Below are 18436 nucleotides of genomic sequence, written 5' to 3'. Positions count from 1 at the left end.
TTTACATGTCAAAATGGGACTGATTTTCAGTATTATTTTTATTTTAGGCTCAGTACTCTGATGCGCTTAATTTGAAAATCTACCGAATCAGGAATATTATTCCTCCACATGCACTGTCAAAAAATACACTCCAGCCTGCTGTCATATAAATTTTGAAGTTTTAACAGATTCCATTTTGTGAGCGAAAACAAAACAGAGTATCCGTAGAGCATGCACTTTGCCCACTTTGGTCATACTGGGCACCGAGCGAAATATGTATATAAAATTCTCTGTCGAAAGAAAATTTAACGCTTCTGAGTTCTGGTCTTTATCGGTTTCATGCTAATGCCATCCCTGATTTATCTAGCTGAAATTTTGTTGCGACCTTAGTACTAGGTGTTACCCCAAACATTTAAATTTATTAGATTTTGCTGTTTTGGAGAAGTGTGACCAAAGGTTTGCACTGCATTCCGCTCGGTTACCGTATATTTCCGAGGGCCTGTCGGTATATTTTATTGACAATTCTGCGGTCACACTGCTTATAATGTTCTGATTTGTTTATAAAATTTATGTTATTGTCGACTAAAATTATATGATCAGTGCTAAAGGCATCTGCTAGCATATCAACGCCGTCTGCTTATCATATTTAATATGGACTTGCTAAAAAATATAGATAACAAAGAAATCTTTGTCGAGGTAGACCTAAAAATATTAAAATCTTTTACCTTATATTAAACATTTGTACAAGGTTCTTCATTTGGCTGTAGATTACCTCATTGGAAATATAACGGAGAAACAGACGCTGCGTCTATCGCATAAATATGGATTTCAAAATCCATACGACTTTTTGCTGGCCACTCGAACGTTATCAGCTTTCTACATGAACTACAATTTAGACATCAAACGAGATGATTCAACGTTGTTTCCCTACCTTAGTCCTGAAATGAACCGGCTTGTGCCAATGGTGCTTGCAGCGCGTCAACCAGAGGTAGCAACACACAAGTTGGACTGCGCCAAAGGAACGATGCTGTTCATGGAGTCCTTCTCTTGGGATACACGTTTAATATTGGGGGACAGTAGCTTCGGTGAAAATGTGCATCAAGTCACAACTCTGAATTTGAACTGCCGGCAAAACAAAACCAAAAGAACTATATTTTTTGAAATGAATAAGGAAAAGCTGAACTCCTTCATTAGCTTATTAGAGAAGATTCTTGAGAAATAAAAAGCAGTAAACCAATTCAAATTCATTCAATATTTAACAACACCTTAATGTTATACTTATTGTTTATTTGTAATATCGTGCGTAAAAACAAATAATTGTCGAATATCATTATGCTCAAAATATTTGTATTCATTCAATTTAGAATTACTTAAATCAGGTTAAATACACTTAGTTAAAATATAAGAATTTTTGGCCTTGCCAATTTTACCTATTTTTTTGTTTAAAGAAATTATAATCGTTTAAGCGAGATCTCAGCCATACAAATCCATTTCGGCCGAATGGGCTCAAACCTGACGATACATCTCGGAATTAAAGCTAGATAAGAATCCGACACTCAGCTGATTCCCGCCGCCAGATACTGATTCTTGTAATAATATGCACAAACGCCAACCACAATAGAAACAGCTGTTGTCACTAGCAAAGACCTTGATTTCAACAAGTTAGGGAGCCAGTGACCTATGCTGTAGCTTCGATTTGTGGACGCGGAACGCGTAAGCTTCTTTCGTCTCTCCAGAAGCATTTTTTCTTCGGCGATCCTCTGTTCTTTCCTATAGACAGAAATATATATTACAATTTTGTATCGACTCAGAACACGGTACTTACTCTTTAAGAATTAGCACTTCAACTTCTTTTTCTATTACCGTCAAGCTGTGCTTTTCATAGAGCATGCTTGAAGTTTGCAATAGATCTTCGAATGGCAAATCTTCTGGTAGCTAAAAATAAATACATAAATCAATTTTAATTGTTTTGACTTACTTCAGCTAATCTTACCCTTGATAAGAGACAATGCACTGATGCCATATCACAGTCCTCCTTAAATATTTCGCTTGAACGATGCAGTAAAATCGCGGCCGTCACGAATATTGGCGTGTACATTTTTGATGCAAGGAAGTAGTCGTATAGGCGGACCACAGCTTTGTAAGAATTCAAACTGTGTCCAAACCAGGTCAAGTACCACGGTAACGCGAACAGAGTGCCTACCGTAGACCGTTGAAGAAACTGGTAGAGCTCTGGATTCTCGAAATTTACCACTGGCCAGATAAACATCAGCCGCCTTTGCGTGGCCTCCATTGTCTCTTGCATGCACTCGGAAAAGTGCGTGGTCGAGAGTTGCTCCATTATGGCATATGCCACTTCTTCTCCAGCAACCAGGAGAAATGTTACTGCCACATCGTGATATCCTTGATAGTAGCGCAGATTCGGATACTTTTTAATAACCCGTAGAATTAAAACAGTAAGCTGATCCTGTAGTGCAATACGTTGTTCGTATGGTATTCCAGGAGGAAATCTTTTCAAAGACCGATTTACATCCAAGACCACCTGATTGTATTCTGGATGATTTTGCAATTCACCAAGAGTTGGAGCACGCTCCAACGTATTCACATCAACGCCAGCCAACTGCGGCCACAAAATCCGTCGCAAATTATCGTTTACCAATCCATAGGGCGTCAAGGCTAACTTTTGCAGAGTATTCAAAGGTATATTGTGGTTCTCGCTCTGTGCAATTAATTCTTCTATCTCCAGCCGTTTTCTATGCTCCTCATCACTCTCGGGTGCTGTTGGAAGATATGTAAGCTTTTATTTTTGTTAAATAACATCATTTTAATCATTTATCTTACACTTTTCGAAACTTAGAGCAGGCTGATCGATTTTTATTTCATCAACATTGTTCATTGTTCCCAAGTATGCACGTCCGCAACGCAGTCGCTAAGATATTTTCGTCAATTATTATTGAATTTGCTTTGCAGCACTTCGTTTTTTGTTTAATACGTTCAAATCGAACATTCGTGAAAATATATAAAACATAGATTATATTTATTTATGCAAAAAACAAGATGTGTCAGTACAGAAAATTTTGATCGATGTTTAAACACCTCATCGATATATGCTTAATTTCCATATATGGTCTTACTATAAGAATAAATACTAGATACGTATTTAATTCCTTATGGTTTCTTTGCAGTGTTTTTTGCGTTTGTGTGTGGAATGGAACTAAAACAATCTAATGAATTGCGAAAGGTCAGCTAAAATTAAAAAAATAAGAAATAGAGCTCGTTACTGCATTGAGAATGCATTCGCACTTTCAACGAACTATTTAAATAATATCTGTAAGAATCTTGAATTTTTAATAAATAGTTTTTGACTCCTATTCTCCATTTCAAAGCTGTTTTAGGTTTTGCGCTTAGTTGTTTCCTCAATTTGATCACTTTTTACTCCAGTAATAATTGCCAACCATTAGTTCCTGAGATGTGTATCAGCTGTTCTCTCAGTCATTCAGCGATGCTAGATGTTCGGCTTTAAGCCCAGTGATCATATCTAAATACAACTAAAAATTGTCAACAGTCAAGTCGACTCAATGCATTGGCAAAATTTATCACATATATCATTTATGTTATTAAAGAAATATAATATTTATAATTTCCTAATTGTGTAAAACAGCCCTAAGGAACGGGGATACATTTTTTTATAAAACATCGATATGTAGGTATGTATGTACACTTATATCGGTATATCAGACAAATGTATTATCGATAGTTGTTTGGCATGTTCCAGGGATGAAGAATACAATTAAATTACGTTTACAAATCTTCTAAATAAAAAATAAAAAAATACGCATTGAATTTTACGTATATTTTTTATACCCGGTACTCGAAGAGTAAATAGGGTATATTGTATTTGTGCGGATAACGGTTGTATGTAACGCACAGAAGGAAACGTTTCCGACCCCATAAAGTATATATATTATTGATCAGCATCAATAGCCGAGTCGATTGAGCCATGTCTGTCTGTCCGTCTGTCCGTCCGTCCGTCCGTCCGTCTGTCCGTCTTGTTTGTCGGCTAGTTCTCAGAGACTATAAGAGCTAGAGCCACCAAATTTTGGCACCAGACTGCTGAAACCAGTGTATTTCAAAAATGAGCCCCGCCCCCTTCCGCCCCCGCAAAAGGGCGAAAACCTCCCAAATCTACAATTCTGAAGATAACAGAAAATTCCGTAGGGAATGACCATATCTATCAGATCACCAAATTGGGATCCGATTGGATCATTATTATAGCCACAATGATTACTGGTGATCTATGCGCGCTATTTTTCAAATTTTTCAATGTTATCACTTAATAAACATGTCTCTCTTAATAATTTACATACATTTACATACTGTAGACAAAGTCTCGCACTCGCTGGCCCATTGCGTGGGCGCTGACTTGGCCATGGGCGCAGGCATAGCTGTGAAGTTTAAGGAGGTCTACGGCAAGGTCGATGAGCTGCGTGCCCAGAAGGCGGCCAGCGGTGATGTGGCTGTGCTCAAGGATAATGATCGCTACATTTACTATCTGGTGACGAAGCCACAAAGCTGGGGAAAACCAACATACGAGTCGCTGCAGTCATCTCTGGAGCAGATGCGCGAACACATGGTGAGTGGCTTGCGCTAACTTTTAGATCAATTCTTTGCTTATGCATTTCGAACCTTTTCGCAGCGCAAGAACATCGTAAAGCAGCTGGCCATACCGCGCATCGGTTGCGGTATTGATGGCTTGGAATGGGACAAAGTCAGCGGCGTTCTGGAGTACGTGTTCGGGCAGGATCAGCTGGAGATTGTCGTCTACAACTTTGTGCCTCCACCAAGCAATTAAGAATCAATTCTAGGCGAAGATATCAAATAAAAGAAGTATACATATACATACATATACCTAACATCAATTGTATTTATTATGGGAACGGGAATTATGTGCAATTGAATCCTTAATCCTTGATGTCCTTGAAGCGAGAGAGATTGAAAAGGATCGGGGAAGTTGTCCTGATTACGAAAAGGTCCACTGAAATGGCCGAAAACAGGAAAATTTTCAGACAAAGTACCAGGCGAACAGAAGTCAGTTGAAGGTAACTGGTTTCCATGTTTTTCACTGTGTCAAAATCTGGATGCTATGAAATTGCGAGTACCGCAATTCATTTTTCAGTCGCCAAGTAACTAACATGAAATGCGGTTTCATAGCATCCAGATTTTGACACAGTGAGAAAACATGGAAACCAGTTACCTTCAGCTGACTTCTGTTCGCCTGGTACTTGGTCTGAAAATTTTCCAGTTTTCGGCCATTTCAGTGAAGCAATTGAAAAGTTCACAGTGGCGTCCCAACACAGATCGGCCAATTCTCAAACTACGTTATTTTAGTTCCAGAAATGACCGTCTTCATCGCGTGGGCGCCACTGTGCAAAGAGGTGACTGTCAAAATTTGACAAAAATAACAGGAGAGATTTGTTTTGTTGTTTTCTCCTTTATTTGTAGTCCGTCCAGGATGTGCCACGCCCCCTCGTGATCGGCACAATGTCCTGGATCCTTTGCGACCAGTTCGGGTGCAAGGACATTAAGGATAATGCCATTTTCACGTTGTTTTTTCTTTTTAATCTCTACAAGGCTATAGCTCAGCTGTTTCCTGTCGAAAAAGGACATGTCCCGCCTCCTCGGGATCGGGAAAATGTCCCGGATCACTTCGGGTGCTAGGACATTAAGGATAATGCCATTTGAATATTGTTTTTCTATATAATCCCCTTCAACGCTATAACTCGGCTGTTTCCTGTCGGATCAGGACATGGCATGCCTCCTGGCGAAGGTACGAGTCTCCTGTATCGCTTGAGTCCATCAAGGACCACAAGGACTGCAGGATATGGCTGTCCTACGCTATTTTGTAATTGGGAACTTTTCAGCCTGAAAGTATGCTATACTTTTGAGAACAAAAGCAGCCCCCAAAAGATACTTCAGTTTATTGGCCTCTGCCCCTGACACGTCTCTGCCGCTGCCTCTGCCGCGACTCTGCCCTGAATCTGCAGTGTGTGTTTCTAGGGGAGGGTGGCGAGCTAAAGGAGCGTGTTGGCGTGGGTAGTGTTGTTGATGTAGATGACAGATGAAGAAAAAATGTAAAATTTGACAAATAACCGCTAAGTTGCAGATGTAGTACTGAGTGCCGGGTATAAAAGTTGTGACGCGTAAGAAGCGTCTCACACGTCCCTTCTCGTTTGGTATGTTTATGTGGGATCTCTGTGCCTCTCATATTGAGCCGCAGAAATGAGGAGAGAGAGGAGAGAGTATCTTGCTCTCTCCGCTGACCTATCCTCTCTTTGCGGAAAAATCCTCTCTTTGGCATGTGACCGCAAGGTATGGCATGCAGGTACAAAAGGACGAACTTTTCAAAGCACCCACCTTTTTCGCACCTGTTGAGAGGATCCTAATAGTGCATGCGAGAGCATCTGGCAGGAGAGAATTTCCCTGACCGTTTAGACACAGGGGAGAATTTCCTTCACGGGGGATGAAACGGCGTGGCGATTACCTGGCGCCACTGGAATTTTTGTGACGTATTTACCTGTTATCGACACCTTACTTTTTGGTACAAATTCATCACCATGAAAGCTCTTTTGCTTCGTTAAGGGAATTTGAAAGCTCTTTTCCTTTGCGAAGGGAATTTTAAAAAACAATGAGACAACTAATAAAAACTAAATATCAAACAAATAAAATAATATATATTAATTTTGGAATATGGAAAATATATATGTAGTATATATAATCTATTTATTTTCAATTAAGAATTAACTGCTTATTAATTTGGTCTGGAGCAGGCTCGGCACACATACAATAAGCTCGAAGTTTTTGTGCGAATACATTGGACATTGGTATTGGTACGAATCACTGTAATACGCGTGTACGCAGAGCCTTGTCCTTTATGCACAATAGATAATAGATAAGGCAATGCCGAGCCCTGGTCTGGAGGGAACTGTACAATCGATCTGTCCCAAAAGCGATGGTGTAAGATGGTGGTGAGAGTCTGTCAGAGTCCCAGTTCAGTCTCAGGTCAAATATTAAAAATTTGTTTTGAGCGGATTCAGCAAGAATGTGTTGCTACTTACTCTTTTGACTAACGCTTTATAAACGCCAGGACTCCCTTAAGCAAAATGTATATTAATAGCTTGTTATCAGAACAGGTTGAATTCATGCAGATACATAAGAATCGGGAAGAAGAATTTTGAATGATTAGAAATTTAGCTCTAATGAAGTTATCAGGCGGCGTTTTGAGACTAGAGCTTAAATGCAGTTTGACATAATCCGGTGTGGCGGCTCCTGGTATAAAATATAAGACGAGGAGCGATCCCCTAGGAGTAGAAAAGAGTCCATCTGTTGTAGGTGCGAGTATATTAAAATAAAAGAAAATGAATATTTTATTTTGTATTTCAGTATGGCTTTGCAGCTTTATTTTAACAATATATATACAGAAAGTATCGGGCTTGTTGTGCTTATAATCTGTGCCGTTTGGAGTCCACCTAACATTAACTCACTTGGGCTCGTTGTTTGTCTAACATTACACGTACAGGTGTGGCTGAAAAAATAGCACCATAAAAATAATTTTTTTCCTTGCACATTTTTTTTTTACTTTGGATCTAATGAAGGTTTTGTTACAAAACTAACGAGTTGGACATCTCGTTCAAATTATTCCAACAAAACGACAATTCGACATAAATCAACGGTTGAGGTGTTGATACCTCCGACGTACCCTCCCCACCTGGGATCCGGAATCAGAACATTGCAGAATCTCCCTGCCATGCGTAACGGAAAAGCAATGCGTAGGCAATAAGTTTTTTTAAGCAATAGGACGGTACGCCTATCCTTGCTCCGGCTACTGGAACGTCGACGCGAAAGGTTGGTTGCGGACCAAATTTTGTTTTCAAATTTTTTCAAAAATTTTTTTTTTCAATAAAAATACTACTATTGTGTAGAAAACTATTAAACATTAAATTTTGAAACAATTATTATGTTTTTTCACATTGCCTTCAAATGATTTATCAGCACACTCCATTGCAATGGATTGTCGTTGCCCTCACACTTACAGTGAGGGCCCTTTCACTCGAACTTTTTACTCGCAAGTTCTGCCTATTTTTGCCGACGAGACCTCCTTATATAGTTGCTTTATGGCCACGAGCAACCGAAGTAAGTATGCGGCTTCCAAATTAAGTCATTTGAGGGATTGACAGCCTGGAGGCGTGTGAGCTTAACTTCCAGTGTCCCGTGAAAGCGGCGGCAACGTCAGAGCAGTGCGTTTCTGCGCTTGACATGGCCGTTCCGATCGCTAGATTTTGCAGGGTATGCTTGGCTTCCATGAAATATCTCGAAATTGTAGAGCGAAGGCGGCATTTGCTTCAGGCGCCAACATTTTAAATTTTAAAATTTAAAACAAATGGTTCTTAGGGGCGCTGATTTACATATTCGCCCTTTTTTAGCAGGCGGTATTTCGCTGTTTTTGGAGCGGAGATAAACGCTAAAGTCTTTAAGGAGACTCCGCACGGACATACAGCTACTTTCAAAATAATAGTAGTGCCAACCTGACTTTTCATATCTCCTTAAAAAAAGGAACTTACGAACACTTTTCGAAACGATTTAAAGTTTGTATAGCAACTAAGATAATTACAGATTGTATTAATACACAAAAATTTAAGACAAATCATCAAAGTTTTCGGAAAAAAATTAAATGCTTAAAAAAGTATTTGGCAAAAAGTGTAGTAGTGAAACTTTGAACCACGGTCTAACCAAATTTTCGGAAAGTGGCACTTATATCCTAGATAAAAAATGTGTGTTTCAAATTAATTATCCCTGGTATTCGAAGAGTAAAAGAGAAAATTTGGATTTCTCCTGTACTGATTTTATACGGTCCTGATGGGTGCTGCACTGAGAGCACATGAGCCGTATTCTAAACAAATTCCTTTGAACACCTCTTTATAAATCCAAGGACATGATTTCCTTTAGCATGGTAGAAATACATATGTTAAGAAAACGTAAAATTTAACATCGAGATCATCAACCAAGGCAATTCTTTCCGGAGAACAACCGCAGAGGGTGTAAGAAGCCAACAAGGGGCTGGAGCCATGAAGTTCCATTATTTTGCATTTCTAAGCATTAAGGTGTAACTGAACACCATGACTGAAAGTCGGTACTCGAGAGTTTTTTTAATTCAGAATTTTCAATACATATTTCATTTCCACCCACATTAAGATCTTGGCATAAAATTAAGAACTTACAATATAATAAGTTTAAAATACAATTTTACAATTGGATCCATAATAACACAAATGGAATTCTGATATGCATTCTTGTCTTCGAAGTTATACTTCGTTTACTCATGTATGGATAAAGGTCCAAATGTATGTAACAGCCATCAGCACAACTAACAGCAGACACAGGTATGTAGGTACATACATATGTACATACATACATATGTACATTGTATGTATAAATATCTCTACTACGTCTAATTTCTTTTGAATGATTAAAAGTGTGAAAATGATCAACAAAATACTTACATAGTTGAAATTTGGAAATTGCATGTAAAGCAGTTTTGTTTTTGTAGAAATTTGATTATGTTTCTTTTTATACTCTAGAGACGCCCATGTGAGTTTTGCCATTTAGTTTGCAAGAATACAAAATGGAAAGACCACTCGAAAAGAGTAGGTTGTTAAAATCGTTGAAAATCAAACGATTTTAAATTAAAAAAAGCAATTAAAATATTGTACGTATTATGCAGTAACGAAATGCAACAGAACAGCGAAGAGTATTTCGTGTGTCCTCGTGATCGTCAAAGCATGGACAAAATGGCCTCTTTTTAGCTTCAGCGCGATGCTTCTGCGTTTTCAGTTTCAGTCACTTGTCAAGCTTTGTCGAAAGCACATACTTATGGAAATCTAAATATATAAACATATCTACATAGTGTCATTTGAAAAATATCTAAGAATAAATTATTGTTTACCAAATCTACATATCACTTCGTGCCCGTAAGTCGATGTTAAAAACTTTTGAGTAAACAAACCAGAATAATATTTCTACACCGATGATAAATGAATTTATTTGTAACCATTCAATTCGATTCAATCGCTCATCAAATAAAACAAAATGACACTCAAAACTATTAAAACAACAACTTTTGTAAACAATCAATAAACAGTGTTATGAGTGTAAACATGAATATTTATTTAACAGTGAAAAATATTAATTTAAATAATCCATATAACAAAATAAAAAATAGATCAAATAATACTTAGTTGGTGTAGCTAAGAATCTTTAAATTTGATTAGACGGTTCACAAATACTTATACCAAAGAAATGTTGTTTATTTATAATTCAAGCATATATTTTAATTATATGTAAACTCTCTTTGGCTTTTTATTTATGATCCGAAATGCTCGCATAGACAAAATTATTGTGACGCGTTATATTAAAAATATATGTACATATGTATATGTATGTACATATGTATGTATATTTCCCACATGGCAGCGGTTTCGTCACGAATTATCAGATCCACCGTAAAGCAAATAAAATAAGTTGGCGCAAATTTGTTTCAGTGTAAAACATGTCCGACATTGTTAGCTACTGTACTTGTAAATTGTACTTACATGAATGTATCCATTTATGTTACACATGTAGAATACTGTGTTTTCATTCTAAATATAATCCGAATTGGAGAAATTTGGTACAATTTGGTACAAGACGCAATTCCATAATGTATTTTCAAGTGGCACACATTTTTAAGTGTTTAAACTTTTATGGCAAAAAGAATTGTTTACAAATTTTGGCAAACCTAACATTGAGTTGGCAAGAAAACTTACTTTGGCTGTCCAATAGGTAATCAAAAAGTGTTAATTAATTGTCATAAAGAAGAAACAAAGACAACAAAGGAATTAGTAATTAACTTTTATATATTCTTTGATATAAATTTATTTCAATTTATTTCAATAATAAAATATAGTAAACAGTTGATAGCTGGAAAGAATCACATTAATTTCCGTATATTTCCGATTTTCTTTTCCATTTAGTCGCGCCTTCAGATAGCATTTTTTTCACTATTGTTGACTTGACACCAACTGGTAGGTTGATACCCGTCTCTCCACAGATTTTAGTGCGCAATAACTTAAACGACGCCGAAATAATGCATCTTCACACAAAACAATAACTTTTCCCGAGTTCTTGAATTTGAAAGCTTTAAATTTCCCTGACGGTAAGCTAAAACCTCAAAGTGATGGGCTCCAATTTCTAGCTGCATCAATCAGATTCTTAGAATGGCAACCAGAACTTTACAACCAGATGTAAGATACTTAAATATTGTGAAAAAAACTGCTTACTCTGAAAAAAGATTAAACAAACAAAAAACGAGGTTTGAAAAATTCTTAAAATTAAAGTTCTGCCATAGAAAAGAACTATATTGATTAAATTGATTAATTGATTTAACAATTTTAATTAAGCAAATCCATCAGAAAAAAACCGGTTTGGTTCCTTGAGCAAAAATCGTGTCGGGTAGTGTCATTACTTTTCATTTTTGTAATTTTTGGAAACCTACATTTTAAAATATAAATTAACGGATTTTAAACAATGATTTCTTTTTTATTTGTTGCAGAATAATGTTATGCTCAAAATATTTTTTCCACTAAGATGATTGGGCTGCTACCATTTTTCGTGATCATTCTGGTGTCATCCGGAATAGATAGTTCTCAATTTCACTGCGTTAACAATAATGGTAAGTACTGAAAGTTTCATGCAATCATCGCATTGGGTATTTCAGATATGAATGTTTTTAGAACCGGTGCTGAAAATTATTTATGCGTTTATTAAATGCATTCAAATTGATGTGCTGTTAATCAACCAACACCAACCAGTAAGGAGAAGAAATGTAAAAAAAAACCAAAGAAATTGAAGCGCACTTGTAGTTTGCCTCTTTTAAGATATGGGCAATAATATTTCCTAACTTCCCAAAAATACCGAAAATATTTCTCATTTCGAATTTTGAAAGTACTTTTTAAGTATAAAATCAGTATCATATATTAATCCAATATCCCTGCATCTTTCCATATGTTGAGAAACTTTCACTGTCGTTCTGATACCGAAACAAAATTTATTCAGTCGGATGACACAGTAGTCTGCACACATATTCGTTGTTCTAGCTGTCATATTGTCTTAGAACTGGGCGTACAACAGGATACACATATATTTATATCGAATTAAGATTATGAACATATTTTACGATCTTTTACGATGCAACAAATTAGTTTAATGTCAAATATATCACCAATCGGTGGGGATAACAAAATAGCTAAACTCTAATACATTTTTGTTACTTCATATTTCCTGAATAATCGATATTTTAATAACAGTCCATTTAGCCTCTTTACCTAGATGAAATAAAATTTAGTTAACGCCGCAGTCTAAATTTGTTCAATTAATCAATTATATTGATGTTTTATTTATTAGTAGATATTACTTCACAAGAGCCAAAAATACATGAATTGGAAATTGGACTACAAACGACCAATCGACCGTTACACCAGGTGATTACGCGCATCTTCTTCATGTTTTTAAAAGATGTCCTGGGCTACAGAAATATTCGAATTATACCGATAAATAGTTACAATGCCTGGACGACACTGGATTTGGTTAGGTAAAACAATACGGAATATATATTTCTGTGGTAAATGCAATAATTGTTCTCTTATTTTTAATTCTAGGCGCGATAATAGGTACCCTAACATCAGCATGATTAATATACAAGCTTGGATGCCGTATACTTTTGGGACCTTGCCTGAAAATGTTTTGAGTGCGGGCGCTTCAATGACTCTCGGTCGCTTCGGCTGGTTTGTACCGAAAACACAACAACCAAAGGACGTGTTCGCATACCAAAGTTTACACTACGAAATCTTTCAAAATGTCAACCACACTTACTATGATCTGTACGTATTGGAAGATAGCGTACTAAATGGACTACTAAAAATCCGCAGGTATGAACATATTTCATTTATTAATATTTATTGAAATTATTGTTGTTATTAAGCAGGTCTGAGAATAGGGCGTATACTATTTTACATTTTCATTTCACAACCCATTCACTTTTCGCTTGTGTATCTATTCAGTTTTATGTGAATGTTTTATGTGTCAAATTCCAGCTAGACGCAAGGGGATAGCAAGTCGCTTTTCCCTCGAAATGGCATGCGAAATAGTGGAACAAAAACGACATACAGTCAAAGAAGATAACGAAAAGGCGCACATGGGCATGTCGCTTTTGCGTGAATATCAATCAAAAGGGGTACGAAAAGAACGAATTCGAAAGATAATTGATACGCACAAATTCTAACATGAGTCAGATGGTTATGTAGGGAATCAGGAAAAATGCAACTACCTGAAATTGAGATGCCAACAAACTATTTACTAGCTCGAGAGTTTACAACACATTTAAAACTAAAGAAAAAGTGTTCCACAATGTGGCCTCACTTGCAAAAAAAACGTTATTTTTTTACAAATATTCGTCATGTGCGTTGAGGATTAAAATTGATTAAGCCGCGAACCGCATAGATTCGGCTACCATAGCCTCAATTCGCCAATCACGCATGCACAATGTGGAATGTGACAATCACGCTATTGTCATCAATTCTATCAAACACCGGATGGAGGGCACGTGCGTAGATTGAATGTCGCTGTTATTGACGACGATGTTGAATTCATGGCTAATCTTGAGTTCTTCATCGGGACAGAAACTTGCATTCCTTTGCACCTTCCACTTTGTAGATCGAACTATTTCTTGAACCGTTTATTAATTCCATTCCTTGTCTTAAATCACAAAAATTAACATACCTTTCCTGTAGCTATTTTTTTTCGTAAATGAGGACAGTTATTGGCCCCTGAAGTACACACCCGAACTTTAAGATATTGTAAGGCAGAGAAAAGTTTCTGTTTTAAATCCTAAATAATTTGTATTGTTAATTATTAAACAATTTTGTAGTGCTCTGGAGTACAGAAATCCCAACTGCGTCGGATACAAATGTGCAACAATATTGGCCGAGTTCAGAAACGATTCCAGCTTCGTTGAGGATCAACTGATTGAAACTGGCATGATGGTAAATGTACTTTGGCTTGGCGAAAGGTTTAGAGAGACAATTGAGTGGCTTATCAAGGAGTACGAACAGAAATTTCCGGATGGATCGAAGCGATTGGTCATTTTGCATTGGACGCCATCCGAAATAATAGCCGACCAAAACGCGTTTCAGCAAATTACAATGCCCAGATGTGAGGATTTTAATTGCTTACAGCGCTCAGGCTGCAAATATGAGCTGACTCCCATTTTAAAATATTATGCCAAGCGTTTGGCAACTGACAAGCAACTTATGCACGTACTTCGGTACTTCAATCTATCTGACAAGCATTTGGCATATATTAGAAAGGGTCTCAAGTACTATCGACAGGATCAAAGTGTTGCTGCTGATGAAATGTACGATAAAGTCGCGTGCCATTGGCTGCTGACCAATAAGAACTATTACAATTTGTGGAAGGAAAGCAATCAAACGATTACTCTACTGATCGGTGGTATATTTCCAATCAATATAACCAATAGAGGACACGAAAATGTTATGAATGTGGCGAAACAGGCTGCATCCGCAATCAATAAAGACCAAACCATACTGCCTGGCTATAATCTGGAGATCTTGGTAAACAATGGGCAATGCAAGTCGGACATGGTCATGAAATCCTTTATACACTATTACAGCATTCCAAACATGCTGGGTGTTTTGGGACCAGCGTGCAGCGAAACTGTAGAGCCAATAGCTGGCATTTCGAAGCACATGAACATGATGATCATGTCCTACTCGGCGGAGGGTGCCAGCTTTAGTAATCGCCAAGCATATCCATATTTTTATCGCACAATTGGCACAAATCGGCTGTTTGTTGATGCATATATCGCCATCATGGAGCAATTTAAATGGACTCGTGTGGCATCTATAACAGAAGATGAATCCAATGATAATACCTCACAAATGGAGAAAAAGTTAAAACTTCGCAATTTTACGCTTGTTATAAATCGAAAATTGCAAGCCGTTGTCACTCCCACGGAAATGAAAGAGGTACATAAATACATCTGCTTCAGTGATGGTTATTTGATGGTTAATCAATGTGCGTATATTTCTAGCATCTACACAAACTAAAAGAAGTTCATGCCAAAATTATAACTGCGGACATACAAATCAACAATGCTGCCATACTGTTTTGTGAAGCTCACAAGTTGGGGGTTTGTACTACTAATAAATTATAAATAATTTACTTAGCTCACATTTTCTTTTTTTTATAGATGACACAACGAGATGATTATGTTTGGTTTCTTCCAACTTGGCTGCCAAAAGACTTTCGATTATGGGAAAATATAGTCAACAGGAGCTGTACTGCCAGTGAGCTCAGAAATGTAATTAATAATTATTTATTATTGTTTTATTCTTCTAATTAATGAACTTCCTTTTGCAGGCAATCGAAGGTCACTTTAGTGTCAGGCACACTCCATTTGGTAACCCTGATGCCGTAATGCAGGAGGGTAAGCCAATAAGGGCTTGGCTGGAACAATATAGAAACCAATCTGGAGAGCCTTCAAACTACGCAGGCTTTACGTACGACGCGGTTTGGGCCTATGCGTTAGCCGCGCATAAATTGCTCCTGAAGGACCAGTATGCTGTCAATTATTTGAGGAATTCGGAGATTGTCAATCGGTTTAGTGAACTAATTGAACAAACTGACTTTGAAGGTTTGTCCGGTCATGTGTCGTTTGCCCAAGGAGAGCTCGCGGGATCACGTCTCATCGACTTGGACATTCTGCAGTGGAAAAATGCTAGCTACGTACAAGTGGGAAAGTTCAAGCCCATCACAAAGGGCAAGGGAGACAGAATGCATATGTCCGGTGGTAATTTATCGTTGAGTTTCAACAATATATTATGGCTGAAAGGTCTGGTGCCAGAGGATGGTAGATACGACTGCCAGTTCTCTGGATTGGCTCGCACATTTCGAGTGAACTGTGAAACGGCTGCGATGGTTTTCGCCATTGTATTTTGTTTGCTGGCAATTTCCTTGATTTCTTTTATATCTTTCTGGTTTTGGAAGAAACGCTACAGCCATAAGCTGAAACGATCGGCACAGATAATGAAGATGTTCGGTATAGATCTGCTCTCTCCATCGCAGAATAAAATGAACACTTTGGACAAATGGGAAATTCCAAAGGAGAACGTTGTGGTTAACCGTCGGTTAGGAGAGGGTGCATTCGGCATGGTTTACGGTGGAGAGGCTCAAATAACTTCTGGTCATTGGACTGCAGTGGCTGTAAAAACACTGAAGTCGGGTCAGTCCATGGAAGATCGTTTGGACTTCTTGTCGGAGGCAGAGGCAATGAAGAAATTTGATCATAAAAACATAATTAAACTCTTAGGCGTTTGTTTGCAAAGTGAACCCATATACACGGTAATGGAGTTCATGTTGTATGGAGATCTAAAAACGTATCTATTGGCCCGTAGGAACATGGTGAAAGAAAAAATCACAGATGACAGTGATATTTCCGCAAAGCGTCTTACGTTGTATGCCATGGACATTGCTTGTGGTCTTGCGTACTTAAGTGAAAAGAAATACGTTCACCGGGACATAGCGCTTAGAAATTGCCTCGTAAATGCCCAGAGAGTTGTCAAAATCGCAGATTTTGGTATGGCCAGACCCACGTTTGAGAGTGATTATTACAGATTTAATAGAAAGGGCGTTCGGAAGCTATTTCCCGTGCGTTGGATGCCACCAGAAACACTAGTCTTGGGCTTATTTACTCCAGCCTCTGATATTTGGTCATTCGGGGTGGTGCTCTATGAAGTAATTACGTTTGGCTCGTATCCATACCAAGGCTTAACGAACAATCAGGTTCTTGAATACGTTAAGAATGGTAAAACGATGCATATACCTTTTGGTGTTAAGCCGCCACTAGAGGGTCTCTTAAAGGCATGCTGGAGCCAGGAGGCGAGCAAACGGCCCACTGCCTTGGAGGTTGTGGAGTACATTTCCAGCTACCCTCGACTCCTAACTCCTACTCTTGATGTGCCTGCCACTTCTATTGACCTGGCGGATAGTCAATCCGATAAAATAAATGAATGCGGCATAAGGGAGCTGAGTAATTTGACCATTTCGGCCAATACTTATACTGAGCCCGATACCATATACAAACCACTTTGCGATACTGGTTCGTTTACACCCATAACACCCGATGGATACAGTATAATGTCCCCACTCCTAGCGCCCCAAACGAATGAAAAGCCCAGCTCATTTATAAAATAATAATTACGCAACAAATAGATATGCCACACATATTGGATATGATATTACTTATAATCAACATTAATTAAACGAATCTGTACATTCCTAACTATAATTCATCAAGTACTTAATAAAGCTTCTTATGTTCAGCATAATTTGTGGCATGAGTTTGAATTACTTCTATTTGAGATTTGGGCATTTCCACGGGTCTTAATCTGGTAAAATGCAAAAATCTGAGAATTTGAATCGGAGATTCCAAAGCGACTAATTGATTGGGATAGCGGAGAAATGTAGTTTTCTTTTTTGTTAAAGTAAATCAAGTTCAGGTTTAAACAACTTCAAACCCAAATTTGTTTGTGTTGTAGCAGTTGTAACCTGAAACAAACATGTTTAGTTAATATGAAATAATAAAGTATTACAAAATAAAGATTTACAAAATTGTATTTTTACTTTTAATTTTGTTATGTATTTAATTTTTTAACCACCTAAAAATATTTAACTGTGCTAAACGAGCATTACTTATGAAAAACAACTTAAACTTTGTAACCGACTTTTTTTCTGATAGAATCCGGACTTTAAAATGTTCTACATACATATGTACATATATATTTTTTTAAAGAATTTTGAGTAGTTCTTTCAGAGATACCGCATATTTTTTTAACATAATTTAACTATCTTTAGTTCTGAAAAGTTCATAATTTCAGCTATAAGTTGCACGTAAACACTTCCTAGCTTCCCGTCCCGTCTGGTAAGTATTTAGCTATAATATTTAAAATATATCTTTTTTTTATCAACATTTTGATTAAAAAAACTGTGAAAAAAATAGTTGTGTGTATAATTGCTTGAAAGTATCGTTAACTAAAATCCATGGACATATGGTTGAGCTAAAATTGATTAACCAAACCACCGAACCAACCTTAAATTTACGTTAAAAACCGATTAAGTTTATTATTTTTTTTTTTATTTATTGTTTCACTATTTTTTCAGAACCTGAAGCATACTAGGCAGTTGGCCCGTTATTTACCGGTAAAACATAATTTTTGGAGGAAGCGCTACCTCTAAAAGTTTCTTAAAAGAATGTGCTCCGAATCTTTTAAAAAAGTTGGTCTGGTTCGGT

General features: G+C 37.3%; 4 protein-coding genes across 6 annotated transcripts; 3 read left to right on the top strand and 1 right to left on the bottom strand.

Moving 5' to 3' along the window:
* Nucleotides 1-516: 516 nt before the first annotated feature.
* LOC117900530 lies at nt 517-1233 on the top strand. 2 transcript variants are annotated; one of them, XM_034810929.1, is made up of 2 exons: nt 517-675; nt 728-1233. In XM_034810929.1, the coding sequence occupies exons 1-2, from the start codon at nt 631-633 to the stop codon at nt 1199-1201; spliced, it is 519 nt and encodes a 172-aa protein (XP_034666820.1). In that variant the 5' UTR covers nt 517-630; the 3' UTR covers nt 1202-1233. The 2 variants fall into 2 exon arrangements, with proteins under 2 accessions (XP_034666820.1, XP_034666821.1); XM_034810930.1 differs by having other exon boundaries at nt 523-675; nt 747-1233.
* A 76-nt stretch (nt 1234-1309) lies between these two features.
* On the bottom strand, nt 1310-3069 carry LOC117900528 (TBC1 domain family member 20). The gene is made up of 4 exons (XM_034810927.1): nt 2821-3069; nt 1973-2757; nt 1805-1914; nt 1310-1749 (listed from the first exon to the last, which is right to left on the bottom strand). The coding sequence occupies exons 1-4, from the start codon at nt 2873-2875 to the stop codon at nt 1536-1538; spliced, it is 1164 nt and encodes a 387-aa protein (XP_034666818.1). The 5' UTR covers nt 2876-3069; the 3' UTR covers nt 1310-1535.
* A 1190-nt stretch (nt 3070-4259) lies between these two features.
* On the top strand, nt 4260-4849 carry LOC117901127 (ADP-ribose glycohydrolase OARD1-like). Its single transcript, XM_034811765.1, has 3 exons — nt 4260-4269; nt 4338-4612; nt 4676-4849. The coding sequence occupies exons 1-3, from the start codon at nt 4260-4262 to the stop codon at nt 4829-4831; spliced, it is 441 nt and encodes a 146-aa protein (XP_034667656.1). The 3' UTR covers nt 4832-4849.
* Nucleotides 4850-9882: 5033 nt separating this feature from the next.
* Nucleotides 9883-17441, top strand: LOC117901414 (retinal guanylyl cyclase 2-like). 2 transcript variants are annotated; one of them, XM_034812149.1, is made up of 8 exons: nt 9883-10004; nt 11624-11743; nt 12475-12661; nt 12729-12998; nt 13997-15113; nt 15179-15277; nt 15338-15448; nt 15508-17441. In XM_034812149.1, the coding sequence occupies exons 2-8, from the start codon at nt 11659-11661 to the stop codon at nt 17338-17340; spliced, it is 3702 nt and encodes a 1233-aa protein (XP_034668040.1). In that variant the 5' UTR covers nt 9883-10004; nt 11624-11658; the 3' UTR covers nt 17341-17441. The 2 variants fall into 2 exon arrangements, with proteins under 2 accessions (XP_034668040.1, XP_034668041.1); XM_034812150.1 differs by having other exon boundaries at nt 12478-12661; nt 15508-17440.
* The last annotated feature ends 995 nt before the right edge of the window (nt 17442-18436 follow it).

This window comes from Drosophila subobscura, chromosome U (genome assembly GCF_008121235.1).
Source record: "Drosophila subobscura isolate 14011-0131.10 chromosome U, UCBerk_Dsub_1.0, whole genome shotgun sequence".
Lineage (NCBI taxonomy): Eukaryota > Metazoa > Arthropoda > Insecta > Diptera > Drosophilidae > Drosophila > Drosophila subobscura.
This window is presented reverse-complemented; position numbering and strand designations above follow the sequence as displayed.

Coding starts and splice junctions, on each gene's coding strand:
- LOC117900530 (XM_034810929.1), top strand. CDS start 631: ATGGACTTGCTAAAAAATATAGATAACAAAGAAATCTTTGTCGAG. Junction 676..727: donor ACAAAGAAATCTTTGTCGAG/GTAGACCTAAAA, acceptor CATTTGTACAAG/GTTCTTCATTTGGCTGTAGA.
- LOC117900528 (XM_034810927.1), bottom strand. CDS start 2,875: ATGAACAATGTTGATGAAATAAAAATCGATCAGCCTGCTCTAAGTTTC. Junction 1,915..1,972: donor TGCATTGTCTCTTATCAAGG/GTAAGATTAGCT, acceptor ATTTATTTTTAG/CTACCAGAAGATTTGCCATT. Junction 1,750..1,804: donor GAAGTGCTAATTCTTAAAGA/GTAAGTACCGTG, acceptor TTCTGTCTATAG/GAAAGAACAGAGGATCGCCG.
- LOC117901127 (XM_034811765.1), top strand. Junction 4,613..4,675: donor AGCAGATGCGCGAACACATG/GTGAGTGGCTTG, acceptor ACCTTTTCGCAG/CGCAAGAACATCGTAAAGCA.
- LOC117901414 (XM_034812149.1), top strand. CDS start 11,659: ATGATTGGGCTGCTACCATTTTTCGTGATCATTCTGGTGTCATCCGGA. Junction 12,662..12,728: donor ACGACACTGGATTTGGTTAG/GTAAAACAATAC, acceptor TTTTAATTCTAG/GCGCGATAATAGGTACCCTA. Junction 15,114..15,178: donor CTCCCACGGAAATGAAAGAG/GTACATAAATAC, acceptor GTATATTTCTAG/CATCTACACAAACTAAAAGA.